We start from the raw sequence: 15,207 nt of genomic DNA, 5'->3' as shown, positions 1-15,207 counted from the left end.
GAACCAGCACCCAGGGGAAGAGGTTGTGGGATCGAACCCTGTCATACGTATTATGTGAGTGTGTGTGTGTATGTGTTTTCTTATTTATTCTGTACCCACCCGTGGGTTGCCCAAATGGTTAGGGTGAACTTGGGATTGTGTGGATTAGGCACACAGTCTCAGGTTCGATTCCCTATCTGTGCATCTGCGATTTAAGTGGAGATCATGACGGTTGATTGCTGTTCTAGTCTCCCCGATGATAAGTCGAAGTGCAAGTAAGCTGGCCCGAACACCTTGGTTAAATATATATATAAAAAAAAAAAAAAAAAAAAAAAAAAAAAAAGAACTACTATTGAGTCAAATGCAGGTACTCGGCCCTGGTCATTGATGAAGTTGATAGCCTCCAAATTATCACTTTCGACTTGGAGATGAGAGTAACCAGCATATAAATCTTGAGAAAGGGCCCATCTTATAGCTAGGATCTCACCTTGAAGAACTGATGCAAAGCAATGTGCAACGGAAAGTGCTTTCTGTTGATGGCCCAAGTGATTCTGATAGACAACCCCTGACCCACCTTTTGATTTTTCACCAGGTAAAATAGCATCACAATTTACCTTTATATAACCCAAAGGTGGGAACATCCATCTCACCATAGAGGGAGCTCCATTTGGAGTGGAGGAAGGATGCATCCATGGGGGAATATTTGCCAAATGATACTATGTGTATGCTTTTTCTACTACAATAATCACCTATTGTGGAGACCAGATCTTGCCATTAAAGACATAATCGTTCCTCACGCACCATAGATACCAACAAAGGAATGAAGCGTGAGAAAGTAAATCAATTGCTAGCCTCTTATCCTGTCTCACTAGCACCTCCTAACTATTTTACCCGTTTGTTAATTTTGAAACTTGATCCTATAGTGGGGTGTATGACAACAAACTTCCGAACCAAACTACATTTGTAAAAGGACAGTCACGTAACAAATGATCTATTGTCTCGTTAAGAATTCCACATCTTCTATGTTACAATTCAATTCAACGTTACAGTTTGTATTTATTTCATTAAAAATTTTAATGGTAAGGACATTGTTTGAATAAATAGTTAGATAACATAAGAAAACCATTTAAAAGGAAACCAGTTATATTTCTAAAATTTTTTTGCACTCAATCAAATCATTTACATCAAAATCGAATCAATCAACACCCTCTGCGCACTGAGGCTGAGGAGGCAACCCTACCGGGTGAAGAACCAACCACCTGTACAGCCCTAACAGATATCAGTTGACAACGCGACACGCAATTCATGCGTGGCCCCACTGGGCTAGCGTGAATCGTCATCATCGGGGATAACAGGCAGATTGGTTGCTGGTTGGAAATTGGAAGCCTGAATCTTGATGAGTAGAGAGTGCCAGAGCTCTGTACAGATTTTTGACGATTTTTGCGGGTTGGGGACTTCGGTGGCCTGGAAGAACAGCTGAGAGAGATAGAGAGAGAGAGCGGACATGGCAGCGTCGGCAGCTTCAGAATCCTATCCAAGCGTTTCTCGACTCTCCGATTCCATGTGCTACACCCAATATTCTGCCTCTCTAAAATGTAGGTTTTCAATTTTTTTTCTTCTTTCAATCTTCCTTAGATCATAGATTTTATTCCATTCGGTCTGGAATTCTGTTCAGAATCTTAATTTCTTAAAATATTATGGATTTTGTGCTTACATTTCGAAACCCACCCACCCACCTTTCCATCTGTTGAATCTGTTTATTGAGTTTTGACCATTGAGTTTCTTTTGCCTCCTTTGGATTTTTGTTTCTGTTTCTGGTTCCTATTTTCCCTTTTGTTTTGCGGCTCTTGGAGGCACGTTTGTTCGAGTTAGAGATTAACCTCGAGGGAGAGGGGAAGAAAGATGTAATTAGTTGTAGAAAGAATTTGACCATGAATGCAAGTGATATCTATGTTTTAGGGTTTCTGCTTTCATGTTTCTATGCTTTTGATTTTTAAATCGGCAATTGGCAGTGGACCAAAATCATGCTCAATTTTTGTGATGATGATTTTTATTTTTGTAATAAGAAATAGTTTTGGGAATTATATCCAAAACCAAGAGGGCGTGTAGGATTTGTGGCATAATATTCAGGTATATTATTTGATAGGTGTTGATTGGATTGATCATCTGTTAGAGTCTAGCATTGAAAATTAGAGGTGAAACTTAGGGAACTTTAGTGGCTTTTATGTTGGGGATAAAAACAGGGAAATTATGCTGGTTTTTGCGGGACTGAAAATTCTAAATTTAGTGTTAGTTGCGGCATTGGTAAGATTAGACTTGGACATGTGTGGATTTTATCAGATCTAAATATGAAGAGTCGCGTGTTTAGGTTTTTCTGTTTCGATGAAGAAGGAAAATTCTTTTCAGAGATGTACATAACTGTATTTGTAATAAAATTTTAACAGGAGTCGTGTGTTTAGGTTTTTCTGTTTCGATGAAGAAGGAAAATTCTTTTCAGAGATGTACGTAACTGTATGTGTAATAAAATTTTAACAGGGTGGCATGTTTTAGGGTTAATGCAGTAGGAATTTAAGTTTTCATGTGCATGAAGCCTTAGAAGTGGTGGTGATAGGTAGAGATTTAATGGATTGTTGCAGAGAATTTAAAACCAGAAAATAGTTAAAAACCAAGCCTTGTGGATAATGGGCATAGCAGTTATGTGTTATGCTTGATCTCAAGATATTATACCCTTTATATCTACATTGCTTGCAGAGGCTGGAGACCCTATCTCATTTGTCTCCAATTGTCACAACTACTTTATTGAGGGAAAAAGACCCCCTAAACACCTCCTAATGACTAAAAGATTAACTTGACCACACATGACCAGAATATAAGCTCAATGGAAAAGTCACTCAGCTCCTATGTGAGGTGAAATATGACACTATATGGGACTGCCTGTGGCTATACTCTCAAATTGTCTGGTATATTCACCATGTGATTTGCTTAATTCTGTTTCATTTCATTGGAGACCAAAGTCGGCTTATTTCTCGGCTGGCAACCTAGCCAGACAAGGTGTAGTCAGACCAGGACTTGTTGTTGGGGTAATGTTGCTTTGAGTGAATTGGGGTTTTGAAAACTCATGATGCATTAGTCGGCCGGTAACAAGTATCATTGCTCCTAATGAAGGGGCTTAATCTCCAGTTTTGGTGTGGCTTGCTTCTTAGTTTTGGGTCTCTGATTTGTATTTCATAATCTTGATGCATTGTAATAATATAGGCCTAGATACATAAGATAGTATATAAATTATTTTGAGTCTTTTGTTTTAGTCATTACATAGTTTTTAATTTTTTTTTTGAGTTTTTGTTTTTTAGTGTCATTAGTTCTAGTAGTCTTTTATTTATTTTTGGGTAAATTGCTGATTCAAAACACAACCTATTGAGGAAGAAGAAGAATTTTCAGATTTGGGGATTGGTCAGTTTTTGGGTCAAATACCTGAGGTTCAATAAGTTAGGCCCAAATTTAATTTCCCAATGGTTTACATGGATCATGGGTCAAGTAATTTTGAGTTTTCTATTGTAATTGGCCATTCTATAAGCTCAAATAGGAGGGACCTTGGGGCCTACACAAAAATAGGGATTAGTTTCTATTTTTTGTATGTAGTTTTTATTTTAGTTATACTCACACAGGGGTGTTTAGTGCCTAAGGGAAGGCCGGTAGGGGTAGGGAAGGAATCCCTGAGAGGGGTCTCAGAGTTGCAGGGGAGAGGGAGAAATCGCACTAAGAAGAGGGGGGGGAAGGGAATCACTCACACACGCCTGCAGGCTCCACAAATACTCAAACTCAATTCATCTTTTCAATCTGACTTGTCATTTGATTACAACCAATTTAAAGGAAAATAAAAGACATAAAATAGAAACTCAACTGAAATAAGGAAACTTCCCTAAAGTAAGAAACAAATCGCAAATCGACTCTTTAAATCCTACATGTACCTAACTTGCTAAAATAAAGTGAATAAAATAAAATCAAAGACAATCTTTCTAAATAAAGTAAATTTCTAAAATCCTACTAGACCCAAAACCAATATGGATCTGGTTCATTCCTATCCGGAAACCCAGATGGGTATGAACTGCTCCACGGGTGCGTATCTGCATCAATTCCCTCGGCGTTGAGAAAAACTTGTCCACAAGTTTTGTAGAACGGGAGAATCAACACCAATCAATTAGTATTCATCCTTGCTTGTATGAAGTCACCATTGAAACCGATAGAGAATGATATGAAATCCACGATGCAAAGTTCATTGATGAAGTAGTGACTCGGGAAAATAAAATCGATCGTTTCACTGAAGAGATCAACCGATTTAAAATTTTTCACAAGTGGATCTTCAACTTCCAATGGGGCCATCTCATCTTCTACCATTGGTGATTCATCTTCTGGTTCATCTACCTGTTGCTCGACAACTGAGATCACATAGTTGAAGGTAGAGTGTATACAACCAGATGTGACCAATGTTAGGTCTTTGATGTCCTTGCAGTATTGTTGCATCTCATCGAGCTTCTCTCGTACCAATTGCATCTGCTGACGAATATCTAATAAAAGATCTAGATCCATTGCGTAGGTTGTTGGAATCAATATGGATGGATACTCAAAGCAAGGAGTGAGTGGCAAAATGGTAAATAAATAAAAGTTGAGGAGATGATGGCAGAACTGTAAATATGGAGATTCAACTTTTTTTTATTTTAAAGTTCAACTTGAAACATAAAAAAAAAGAATGGAAGTAAACGAAGAGGGGTATACTCGGAAAGGCAAGAAAAAAAAAAGGTGAGGTAGGGATATTTTAGGAATAATGAGAAGAAACAATTAAGGAAGGGCACATAGTAGTCGTGGGATGTGAGGTTTTACCAACAAAGAAGTTCTCTCCTTCTTAGAGTTGAACCAGAGAAACCAGCAAAGGTGGGAGATTGTGGCCGTGATACGAGAAGGAAAGGAACCTGCGACTTCGACGGTGGGAGCTTGGAAACCAGGTATGCTTTCTTCTTCTTCTTTTTTCTTTTGTCCCTGCCTCTCGATCTTTCTTCTCTTCTCGTCTTCTTGCCTTCTTCTTCTTCTTCTTCTTCTTCTTCTTCTTCTTTTTGGCTGATGGAACTTAGGGCGAGTTATGGGTCGATCGAAAGCAGGGAAAAAAAAAAAAAAAAAGAAAGGGAAGTGGGGCGGCAGTAAAAGGTGTTGCTCTGTGAGTTTTTTTTTTTTCTTCTCTGTTAGTAAGCAGAGTCGATACACCTTTATATATATATATATATATATATATCTGCTTCTGGCAGAACCCAGAAAGGAGGATATGGGTTGAATAACGTGGTTAGGGAAAGGGGAAGACGATGGGGGTTTTGCTGTGAACCAAGGGGGGGTTCTGATTTTGGAGAGGGATTTGGGACTAATAACAGGGATGCAGTTTGCTCTTTTTTTTTTCTTTTATTTTGGTCAGCCGTGGCAGAGAACCGAACAAAAGAATGGGGAAGAAGAGAAAGGGGAGGGAGGATGAGATCCTTCAGCTCTGATACCAATTGATGGAAGGCCGGTAGGGGTAGGGAAGAAATCCTTGAAAGGGGTCTCAGAGTTACAGGGGAGAGGGAGAAATCGCACTAAGAAGAGGGGGGAAGGGAATCACTCACACACGCCCACAGGTTCCACAAATACTCAAACTCAATTCATCTTTTCAATCTGACTTGTCTAATGATTACAACCAATTTAAAGGAAAATAAAAGACAAAATAGAAACTCAACTGAAATAAGGAAACTACAAAATAGAAACTCAAGTGAAATAAGGAAACTACCCTAAAGTAGGAAACAAATTGCAAATCGACTCTCTAAATCCTACGTGTACCTAACTTTGCTAAAATAAAGTGAATAAAATAAAATCAAAGACAATATTCCTAAATAAAGTAAATTTCTAAAATCCTACTAGACCCAAAACTAATGTGGATCTGGTTCATCCCTATCCGGAAACCCAGATGGGTATGAACTGCTCCATGGGTGCGTATCTGCATCAGTGCTCTTCACTACTTTCAGTGAAATTGAATGGTTCTCATTCAACTCTGGTATGACTTGGTCCATGCAGTTGTCGGGTTAGTATGGACCTGCAGGCCGAAGACTTGGATACCCGTTGTTAGCAAAAAAAAAAGTTATTTTTATTCTTCTGATTAGGAACTTTCTATTTCTAAGGTTGCTTATGTAAAAAAGAAACCTCTCTCAGGTTCCTATTAGTAGCTATTTTACTTTCCTTCTATTTTAGAAGTTGCGGGAGTATAAGATCTGTCCATCAGATTTAATTCATTTCTATATATGATGTTCTACATGATGAGTAGAGAAATCAATGTTAGTTTGCTGATGTTCTGCTGTCTTGATGTAAAGATAAGAGTCTTTGGTTTCTTCCCCATATCTCTGTAACCAACCATTGGATTGGAGCCAAACTCTGAGAACTTATAAGAGTTAAGACCTAGGAAGACCTCGTTGTGACAGTAGTTTGGGGTTGATCAGACTTCTAGTTTGGGAGATATTAGACTTTATACTGCTGGTTGAGTCCTGTGATTCTGCTTGCGGGTGGGATAGTGTACCTAACTATTGTTTGGTTTGATTCCATTAATTACACCTATAATACCCAACGTTTTGAGAAACTGCATCTGACTGACCTAACATTTGACATAATATGTTTGTGGTACCTAAACAAGGAAAACGTTGGCTAACTTAAACTGAATTTTTCTATATTTCCAATATTTCCCATAGGTATTTAACTTACAACATCGTCTTTCCATCTTCAGCCACTGTTCTTGAGAGAAAGTAGAAACTAGGGCTTGGAAATTCCTCAGTATGTGTGTGTGCAGATCCTTATTCTGTCAAATTCTGCATGTATATTCTTCTATTAGAGTAGACCCCTTAACTTGAGTTCCAGCCTATTTTAATCCGTCTATTATGAGTTACAAACTTTCTCCAATTTCCGGCCTATATTTCTCAGTTTTCATGATCCTATCTGTACTAGTCTCTTGCTGGGTTTTCTGGTTCAGGATTAGCCTGCATTACCAGATACCTCTTTCAATCTGGACCTGTGTTGCAGCCAATCAAATCTTTGATTCCTAATGTTGGATTAGGGTTGGGTTGCTGCATCAGCTCCTTAACTCTGCTAGTTTTGAGAATCACCTGCAGCTATCGTGGTGATTGAAGTTTTTAAATGGGTTTTGATGTAGTGGGGTAGGTTTCCTCCTGTTGGTTCAGTTAGAATTTTGAATTAACATGGTGAACTTTTTTAGGCTGGATTTATTTATTTAACTCTTTTGAGTGTATTTTTATGTTAAATGTTAGTTTCCTGGGGAACTTTTGAGTGAATTTTGAATTAACATGGTGAACTTTTTTAGGCTGTATTTTTTTCAGGAGTTATTTTTCTTGTTACAAGGAGTGATTTCGGCTATTTTGGCATACTAATCTAAATATCGGTTTAGTATATAAAAGTATTCCTTGCTGTCTTTCTGTCCACCAGATTGGAGATCTTATCCTGGTCTAACAATCCTCCCATATCCTCTGAAAAAACTAGAATGTACTCCCCAGCCACAATGATATTGTAGAGATTCTTTTTCAGCATAAACAGATACCGACAATAGGTAACCAGTCAGGGTATCATCATGTGAATTCTTGGAACCACTTAGGAATTGGGACTGGCCATTAGAGTTGTAAAAAACGAGCTGCAATATTCATTTGAGTCAACCTTCTTACGTCACCAAAAGGTGAGATTTCTATTCATGCATTAAAAACCAGATTTTGAACTGTAGGTAGAATATGGATAACTGACAATGGGTGCCCTATTTAATTTTGCGAGTTGACTGAGATAGATTTGAATTAGAAAGAAGTTATGGCTTTTCCTGTGTAGTTGCCTACATTTGTTTGATAATTCTCCTGCCTCAGAAATTTCCTTAAGAATGGAGGGCCACTGCTACACAGTGTGGTTCTGGAGCTCAGTTTTGTACATTTTGATATTCTTGTATTTTTTTTTCCCTATTTTCTTTACTTTTTTACTTATTTAAATTGTGATGCAAACCAATTGGGTTGTGTGGGAAGCTTCCTGCTAAGTTTATCACAGGCAATAGATTTTTTCCTGTGTAGTTGCCTACATTTGTTTGATAATTCTCCTGCCTCAGAAATTTCCTTAAGAATGGAGGGCCACTGCTACACAGTGTGGTTCTGGAGCTCAGTTTTGTACATTTTGATATTCTTGTATTTTTTTTTTCCCCTATTTTCTTTACTTTTTTACTTATTTAAATTATGATGCAAACCAATTGGGTTGTGTGGGAAGCTTCCTGCTAAGTTTATCACTGGCAATAGATTTTTACTTTTGAATATTATTGATATTCTCCTCCTGCTTTTGCTTCCACTTTTTTGGCCAATATCAAATTAAAATGCAAAATTTGCAGGCCTGGAAGAATTTAGAGAAGACAAGAACAAATGTCAAGAACATTTTGATGTTTACAAAGAATGCAAGAAGAAAGAGGTAACATCTTCATTCTAGTCAACAATCTCCTCCTCTGCTCTCTTCCCTCATCCTTGTGTGTTTCTGCTAGTTTTGTTCTAGGCTTTGTTCTCTTATTCATTGGCTCAATCTCATGCTTCTCTTTTATCACATGGATATTATTTTAAAATCTGCTATGTGAATAAACTGCTCCTGGGAAATACAAGAAACAGATGGTGGCAGCTCTATCAGGATGGAAAGATGCCATATATCTGCAATTTCCACACACATTTTCAGTGATTTCAAAGACAAGCACCCACCAAGTTGTGCCATGGAGGTCCACTAGGTATAATTGGATCATTGGGTAACCAACATCTCTGTTTTTATCCGGCAGCATAAGAACCAGGAATTAGGGTGAAGTGCTGGAGTATGCACAAAAGATAACACAGTTATTGGAGTAACAAGTACCTATAAAAAAATGGGAAGAAGAAAAAAATCGAGTTATTGGTCCTGCCTTCCTCTGGATGGGTGCCAAGTCAGGGGGGATGGATGGCTAGTCCTGGGTCCAATTCATTGTCTGGATCAAAGGTTGGACCTGATCAATATTTAGGTTGGTTCTGCTGGTGTCGACTTGGAATATCAGGATAGCTTCTTTTGGGTGAATTATTTGATATCTGACAAATTTACTTCCATGAAGCTATTAGATACTGCTGAGGATAAATAATAATATGTATTTGTGATGTATGTGATTTTTTTTGTTGATTTTGTTACTCCTTTTAAAACATTCTATTTTGTTCTTTTTATGGTGTGAAATGGTGGAAAACATATATCAGATTCTTTTTTTTTTTTTTTTTAAGGGGCGGTGGGGGTTACAACAATATTGATATGATTGAAACTCTATTGGCACCCCTCTTTGATTTCTTATCTTATTAGCCATCTCTTTGATTTTATGACAGAGGGAAGCACGCCTGGAGCGAAACAAGAAAAGATCTTTCTTCTCATGAAACTCCATGGGAGGATCGGAGAAAAAGTAATATAAGAGAGGATAAGGATGTCTTCAGATCCTCATATCCCCTTGAATACAGAAAGCTATGTTAAAGTTACACTGGGAACTATTTTGTTTGTTGATCATGTAACATGGGGGCTCAAAGATCCTAATCATAGATCAGCTTTGGGTTCAACCAAAGAGAAGCAAATATATGTGGTCATTGTATTCAGATGACTTTACTGTGTAGTTGTAATACTTGAGACTTTGGTATCAACTGAGATGGTTTCAGGATTTATGATGTTTTAAGCTAGGATATGACTTGGTTTGGTCCAAATTAAAACATCTAAACAAAAACCCTTCTACCTGTTAAGTCTCCAATAAATTATCCAGCTAGTTTTGGTTGACCAAATGAATCTGATTGTTTCACTAGCTTGCTGTTTGAGGTTACAAACATCTCACATTTGATAAAACTGATGAGCTCTTGCTTTGCAGATGTAACAATTTTCTATCACTGACTATTACCATAACAATGCTAAAGCTTAAGATGCCTTGCACCTTAGGCTTAGGAAACCGTGCCAACCATTGTGTAAATAACCAACAGAGTGAGCTTTTAGCCCTACCCAGGGATCCTATGTATAAGAAATCTGATTGTAATTTGCTGCCTAGACCTCTGAGGCATCTACCAACCATTGGGTTTATTGAAGCCTCTGGCTCCGAGGGATCGAGCGGCGGATTATGGGTATTCCGGCAACCGATTCATTACAGTATTCACTGATGACCACTCAATGGTTAGATCGTGGTGCTTGATTGCTCTTTATTCCCCTCCATGCCTTTCCATTCAATCCCTTTTTTGGTCATATCTTTCCGATTTTCTAAGAAGTCTTGCCATTCTGTACTTCTATGGGGAGATTTTCAATGAACTGATACTTCCCTTGGATAAATTTGGAGTTCATCCTCTTAATTTCATTGGTCCTGCAGCCTAGTCCTTTAAGGACTCTTATGAAGGACTTAGGCTTAGAGGATAATTTGAACAGATAGTGCTACACTTAGACAAAGAATCGAAAAACCCCTAACTTGATTAGATTATGAATGGATAGATGTGTTGCTTGTCCTCGGTGGATTGCTGTCTGGCCTAATGCTTCTGTGCAAACTTTGCCTTCAATTGGATTTGACCATAACCCGTTACACAAGATCTTTCAAAAAGATGTTCCATTTCTAAGCTGAATTTTTGAAAAGATGAAGGATGTCTATGGGTAGTCAAATCTTATGATGAAAATTAATGAGCTGGTTGTTATTTTTGAGAATGGAACAAATCTGTTTTTGGCGGTTAACAAAAATTGAAATAGGGCTAAATATCATTACATGGTTGCTTAGTTTTGTACCAGCATGGGGGCCAATGAGAGCGTGTACAAGGGCATGAACATGGATGAAATTTTTTATTTATGATGGAGCAATAATTTTGTGCGTTCCTATGTCTAGGCACATAATGTACGTGACCCGATAACATTCTATTTCCCATAGAAATATAAATCATACTAAAAAGAGAAGTGATTTTCAAGGAGCATATTGCGCTTCTCTGCTTTTGAGCTTTTAGAAGCTAGTTTTTATTATTCATAGAGCTGGCAACCAACCAAATGTGTTGATTTGGAATTTTTTTTAATCCTAGGCATAAGAAGCCTATAAGTTCACCATTTCCTCAGCTATAAGCTTGGCCAAAATGCCAAACATATGCTAACCTTCTGGGGAAAAAGATCTTTTCGAACTCTAGACATTTACCTCTCACCCATCCAACTATTGGAACGACTTGAGCATGTATTCCAACTTTTGGATAGGTGGTAGGTAAATACTGAACGCCCAAATACTTGGAGAGGAGTCAGATCCATCATTTGCCAACTAAATAGAATCAGTTACTTTGATTTCCATTTTCCTATCAAGAGATCAGAAAAACTATACAGCTTGGTTGATCAACAATAGCACAAGGGTAGGTTAATTGAAGTGAGACCTAGTCTAATGCTAGCTATCCCCTTTGAATATCAATTCCTTCTCTTAAAGGGTTTAGGTTGGGGATTAATATTTAGGAGTACAAGTTTGGCCTAACAAGACCAAGCCGGCCTAAAGCTTATTCAAAAATTGGGAAAATGGTTTTTGTGAGGGGAGTGTGGCTCCCCTGTTTCCCAGTAAAATATAAAATGATATCCTTCTTGTTGCTTCATTGTATATTCTTATTGGCTCACATAATAAGAAGGGAAAATTACTTGATTACCCACAATTGAGTTTGTTTTTACAGAAATACCCAAGTTATGTTTCGTTCAACGGATTTATACAGAATAAGTTTACGTATTACAAAAATACCCAGAACAGTTCTCACCATACGCTTTCTGTTGTATGCCTAATAATTGGACACTTTTACCCCTAACAAACTCATTTATCTCTCCTACCACTCTTCTCTCCGCCACCCCTGCTTTTCGTCCTACAACCTCTCCCCACCCTCCCTTGTAATTCCGCCCCAAACAGAGATTAAAGAGGGTGGGATTGGAACGCAGACCAGAAATGGATGAACTTGCGTTATGAAACCAGCGTTTCCTGAAAAACCTATATCAATTGACAGAGCATCGCTAGTCATGACAGCATGTACCCCTTTCGGTACGAGCAATGAACTTGAGATATCTTCTAATATCAAACCCTAGCTAAAGCTCTGATAAATTCAAGTCTCCATGAAAATCAATAAACCTTTCAACAAATTCAGAAAATCTCTTCTGCTCCCGTAAAAATTATCCATATCGTCACCATGTTTCAACCCGAAATGTCCGGTAAATCGCGTCTCGCCTCAATCAATAAATGGAAGAGGGGTCCATACAGATTCCCATCTCTTGCTTAAAAAACTAGTCCTCATAGCATCTTTGGTAGTAAGAAATGAGAGAATGCGGCCCAAAATAGAATCTGGAAGATCACTAATAAAGTCCACATCCTCATTGGTTCCTTGAAGTTTCATTATTCCTCTTCCACTATTATCCTCTATATTGGTCTTTCCCTTGCTTCTTGTCTCCAAAACACACACACACACTCAACAAGACATTATTAGTTTACTGAGTTTAGGGTTCCGTGAAGACGGGTGATTGTTGGGTTCGAAAGATAAAAACCCTAATCACAAAAATCGGTAAACAAATCACAAAAATTAAAAGGAGAAAATTAAGTACGGGTAGGGTATGAACTCGCTGTGGACCGTCGTGTTAGGGTTTTGTGACAGTGTTACTGGAGGAGATGGTGGTGGTTGCAGAGTTACCGGCAAGAATGGTGATGGTTATGACAAAGATATTGCAAGAGATATTTACCAAAGGGAGAAGAAGTTGAAATCGTACATTTTAGAGCCGATTGGAGGAGATAATTAAGATAGAAATCGGAAATACTATAACCGATTGAAGGAAAATTCATACCCAACTTGAGTCATACGGCTGAAGGCATACATCGAGCACTGTTATGGGTATATTTGTAATACATAAACTTGTTTTGTGTAAATTTGTTGAAGGAAACCTAACTTGGGTATTTTTGTAAAGATAAACCCAATAGTGGGTAATCACGTAATTTTTCCTAACAACAATCATGAATCTTATGATGCCAATCTCACGGTGAAAATAAGCACTCCAAGTAATGAAGATCAAACTAAATCGCAAAACCATGAGGGTCGGGTCTTAATCGACCCATCATGGTGGATGATACGGTCTTTGTCCTACTGTAGGGCGTCTTACCTATAAATTTCGTTACACACTTCTTCCTTCGTTGATCGTCTTCCCGGCTTCTCAGTGATCTCTTGGCGGCATCAGAACTGGTAAAGCGACGGAGCCATCATGGTTTACGTCAACTTTTACAGAAACTGTAGGTTCTTCTTTCGATCATCTTCTATTTTCTTTTTGTCGGATCTCGATCTATTTAGTTAACAGATGCGAATGTTCCAGCATTTGAATCGCCGTCTTTCGAGCTTTCGATCTCTTTTAGTTTGTGTTTCTACTTGTTTTTAATTCATACTTTGATCTGATCTGTTGATTTTTCTGTTATTGTTTGATTTATTTATTGCCATTTGCCGATTACTGTGTTTAGTCACTTTTTTTTGTTTGTTTGGTTAGGTTTTAGGAAAGTAAGTCTCTTATGGAGTTTTGGTTGTTATGTAAACCCTAGGTTTTGAATTTTTCCAGATGGAAAGACCTTTAAGAAACCTCGTCGTCCTTATGAGAAGGAGCGTTTGGATTCTGAGTTGAAGCTTGTCGGAGAGTACGGGCTCCGATGTAAGAGGGAGTTGTGGAGGGTTCAGTATGCTCTGAGCCGTATCCGTAATGCTGCGAGAGAGCTTCTTACTCTTGACGAGAAGAATCCACGTCGGATTTTTGAGGGTGAAGCTCTTCTTCGCAGGATGAATAGGTACGGGCTTCTGGATGAGAGCCAGAACAAGCTCGATTACGTTTTGGCGCTGACTGTTGAGAACTTCCTGGAGCGCCGTCTCCAGACTCTTGTGTTCAAGTCGGGTATGGCGAAGTCGATCCACCATGCTAGAGTGCTTATCAGGCAGAGGCATATCAGGTATAAACTACGCAGATATCATGTCCCATGAAAAAGGGTAGAAATAAGTTATAAATTGAAACTTATAATTCCTTAATTAATGTTATTTTTGGGATAAAATTGCTTATAGATGCTTTTTGATCTTTTACTGATATCTAGAGCTTTGGTGTTTATCCTGTTTCAGTTCATTTAGATTTACTATAAAAGATACTTGAGCATCAGGCATTTTTTGAATGTAATTGCCTCACTCTAGATTTTGATTACAATGGTTTCTATCTCAATTCCATGTCATAAATCCGAAAATGAATGTATTGAGTGGAACATATTTATTAGTTAATTATTAGTTAATGCATCGTTTTTCTCTTTTCATCGTTGCCTGGAGCCTTTCATAGGCCTGTTAAATGGAGTCTGGTCCAACCTTCTAATAAGTTTCAGAACCAGTCCCAAGATAATAGGTTCACAACACCCAATAGTGATCAGATTTAAGAGAAACTTGAGGTCTCAAAATCCACCAGTCTGATCAGGGCCAAACCCCGGTCGTGTTTACCCTCTAGGACAGTATTTTTTGTTTTGGGATAAATCTAGAGCAGTGATTTTTCACCCCAAATTCTAGCTCAAGCTAATGGTTAGATGTTCCCCAACAACATTTTTCAAAACAGAGCAGTAATAATAGTAATTAGGACTGTCAGGGGCTATTACAAGTTGCAGATATTCAACTCAGATTCAACACAGTAAACCGTTCTTGTTCAACAATGGAATAACCTCAGATTCTTAATAGAATATCAATATTTTTATTGATCAACAAACTCAGGAACATGATAGGATGACTTACTTGATATCATAGGAATGATACTAGCAGAAGCAGAGTAAAAAATTAGAAGAAGATGACTTGAAGAGTCCCACCCCAAGCCTAGGCTAATATCTCGCTAACCACTCCCAAGATCTCACCCAGGACAACATCTCACTAACCACTCCCAAGCTCTCACCCAGAATGGCATTTCACTAACCATCCCCAAGCTCTCACCCAGAACAACATCTCACCATATAGCTTATTCTCTCACAGAAGAATGGTAAAAACCAAATTACGTTCTAACTTCTGATTTCAATTGCTTACAGGCAGCTTATTTAATCTAGTAGACTAGGATTTGGGCTTCTTCCTGCGGGAATACTTGTGCTGGAACTTCTATTGATCTACTTCACCTTTTTTTTTTGGGGGGGGGGGG

At 38.2% G+C, this 15,207-nt stretch overlaps 2 protein-coding genes across 2 annotated transcripts in view; both read left to right on the top strand.

Moving 5' to 3' along the window:
• Window positions 1–1,272: 1,272 nt before the first annotated feature.
• Window positions 1,273–9,726, top strand: LOC122072899 (cytochrome c oxidase-assembly factor COX23, mitochondrial). The gene is made up of 3 exons (XM_042637334.1): window positions 1,273–1,574; window positions 8,411–8,487; window positions 9,402–9,726. The coding sequence occupies exons 1-3, from the start codon at window positions 1,484–1,486 to the stop codon at window positions 9,447–9,449; spliced, it is 216 nt and encodes a 71-aa protein (XP_042493268.1). The 5' UTR covers window positions 1,273–1,483; the 3' UTR covers window positions 9,450–9,726.
• A 3,420-nt stretch (window positions 9,727–13,146) lies between these two features.
• The window catches only part of LOC122074625 (40S ribosomal protein S9-2-like), a 3,782-nt gene continuing 1,721 nt past the window's right edge, over window positions 13,147–15,207 (top strand). Inside the window, exons 1-2 of the mRNA XM_042639535.1 lie at window positions 13,147–13,306; window positions 13,624–14,005. Of these exons, the coding sequence (XP_042495469.1) occupies window positions 13,279–13,306; window positions 13,624–14,005 (410 nt within the window). The 5' untranslated portion in view covers window positions 13,147–13,278. The remainder of the gene's footprint in view (window positions 13,307–13,623; window positions 14,006–15,207) is intronic.

This window comes from Macadamia integrifolia, chromosome 3 (assembly GCF_013358625.1).
Source record: "Macadamia integrifolia cultivar HAES 741 chromosome 3, SCU_Mint_v3, whole genome shotgun sequence".
In the NCBI taxonomy this organism is placed as follows: Eukaryota; Viridiplantae; Streptophyta; class Magnoliopsida; order Proteales; family Proteaceae; genus Macadamia; species Macadamia integrifolia.
Note: the sequence above shows the minus strand (reverse complement) of the source record. Positions and strands in the feature narration are given on the sequence as shown.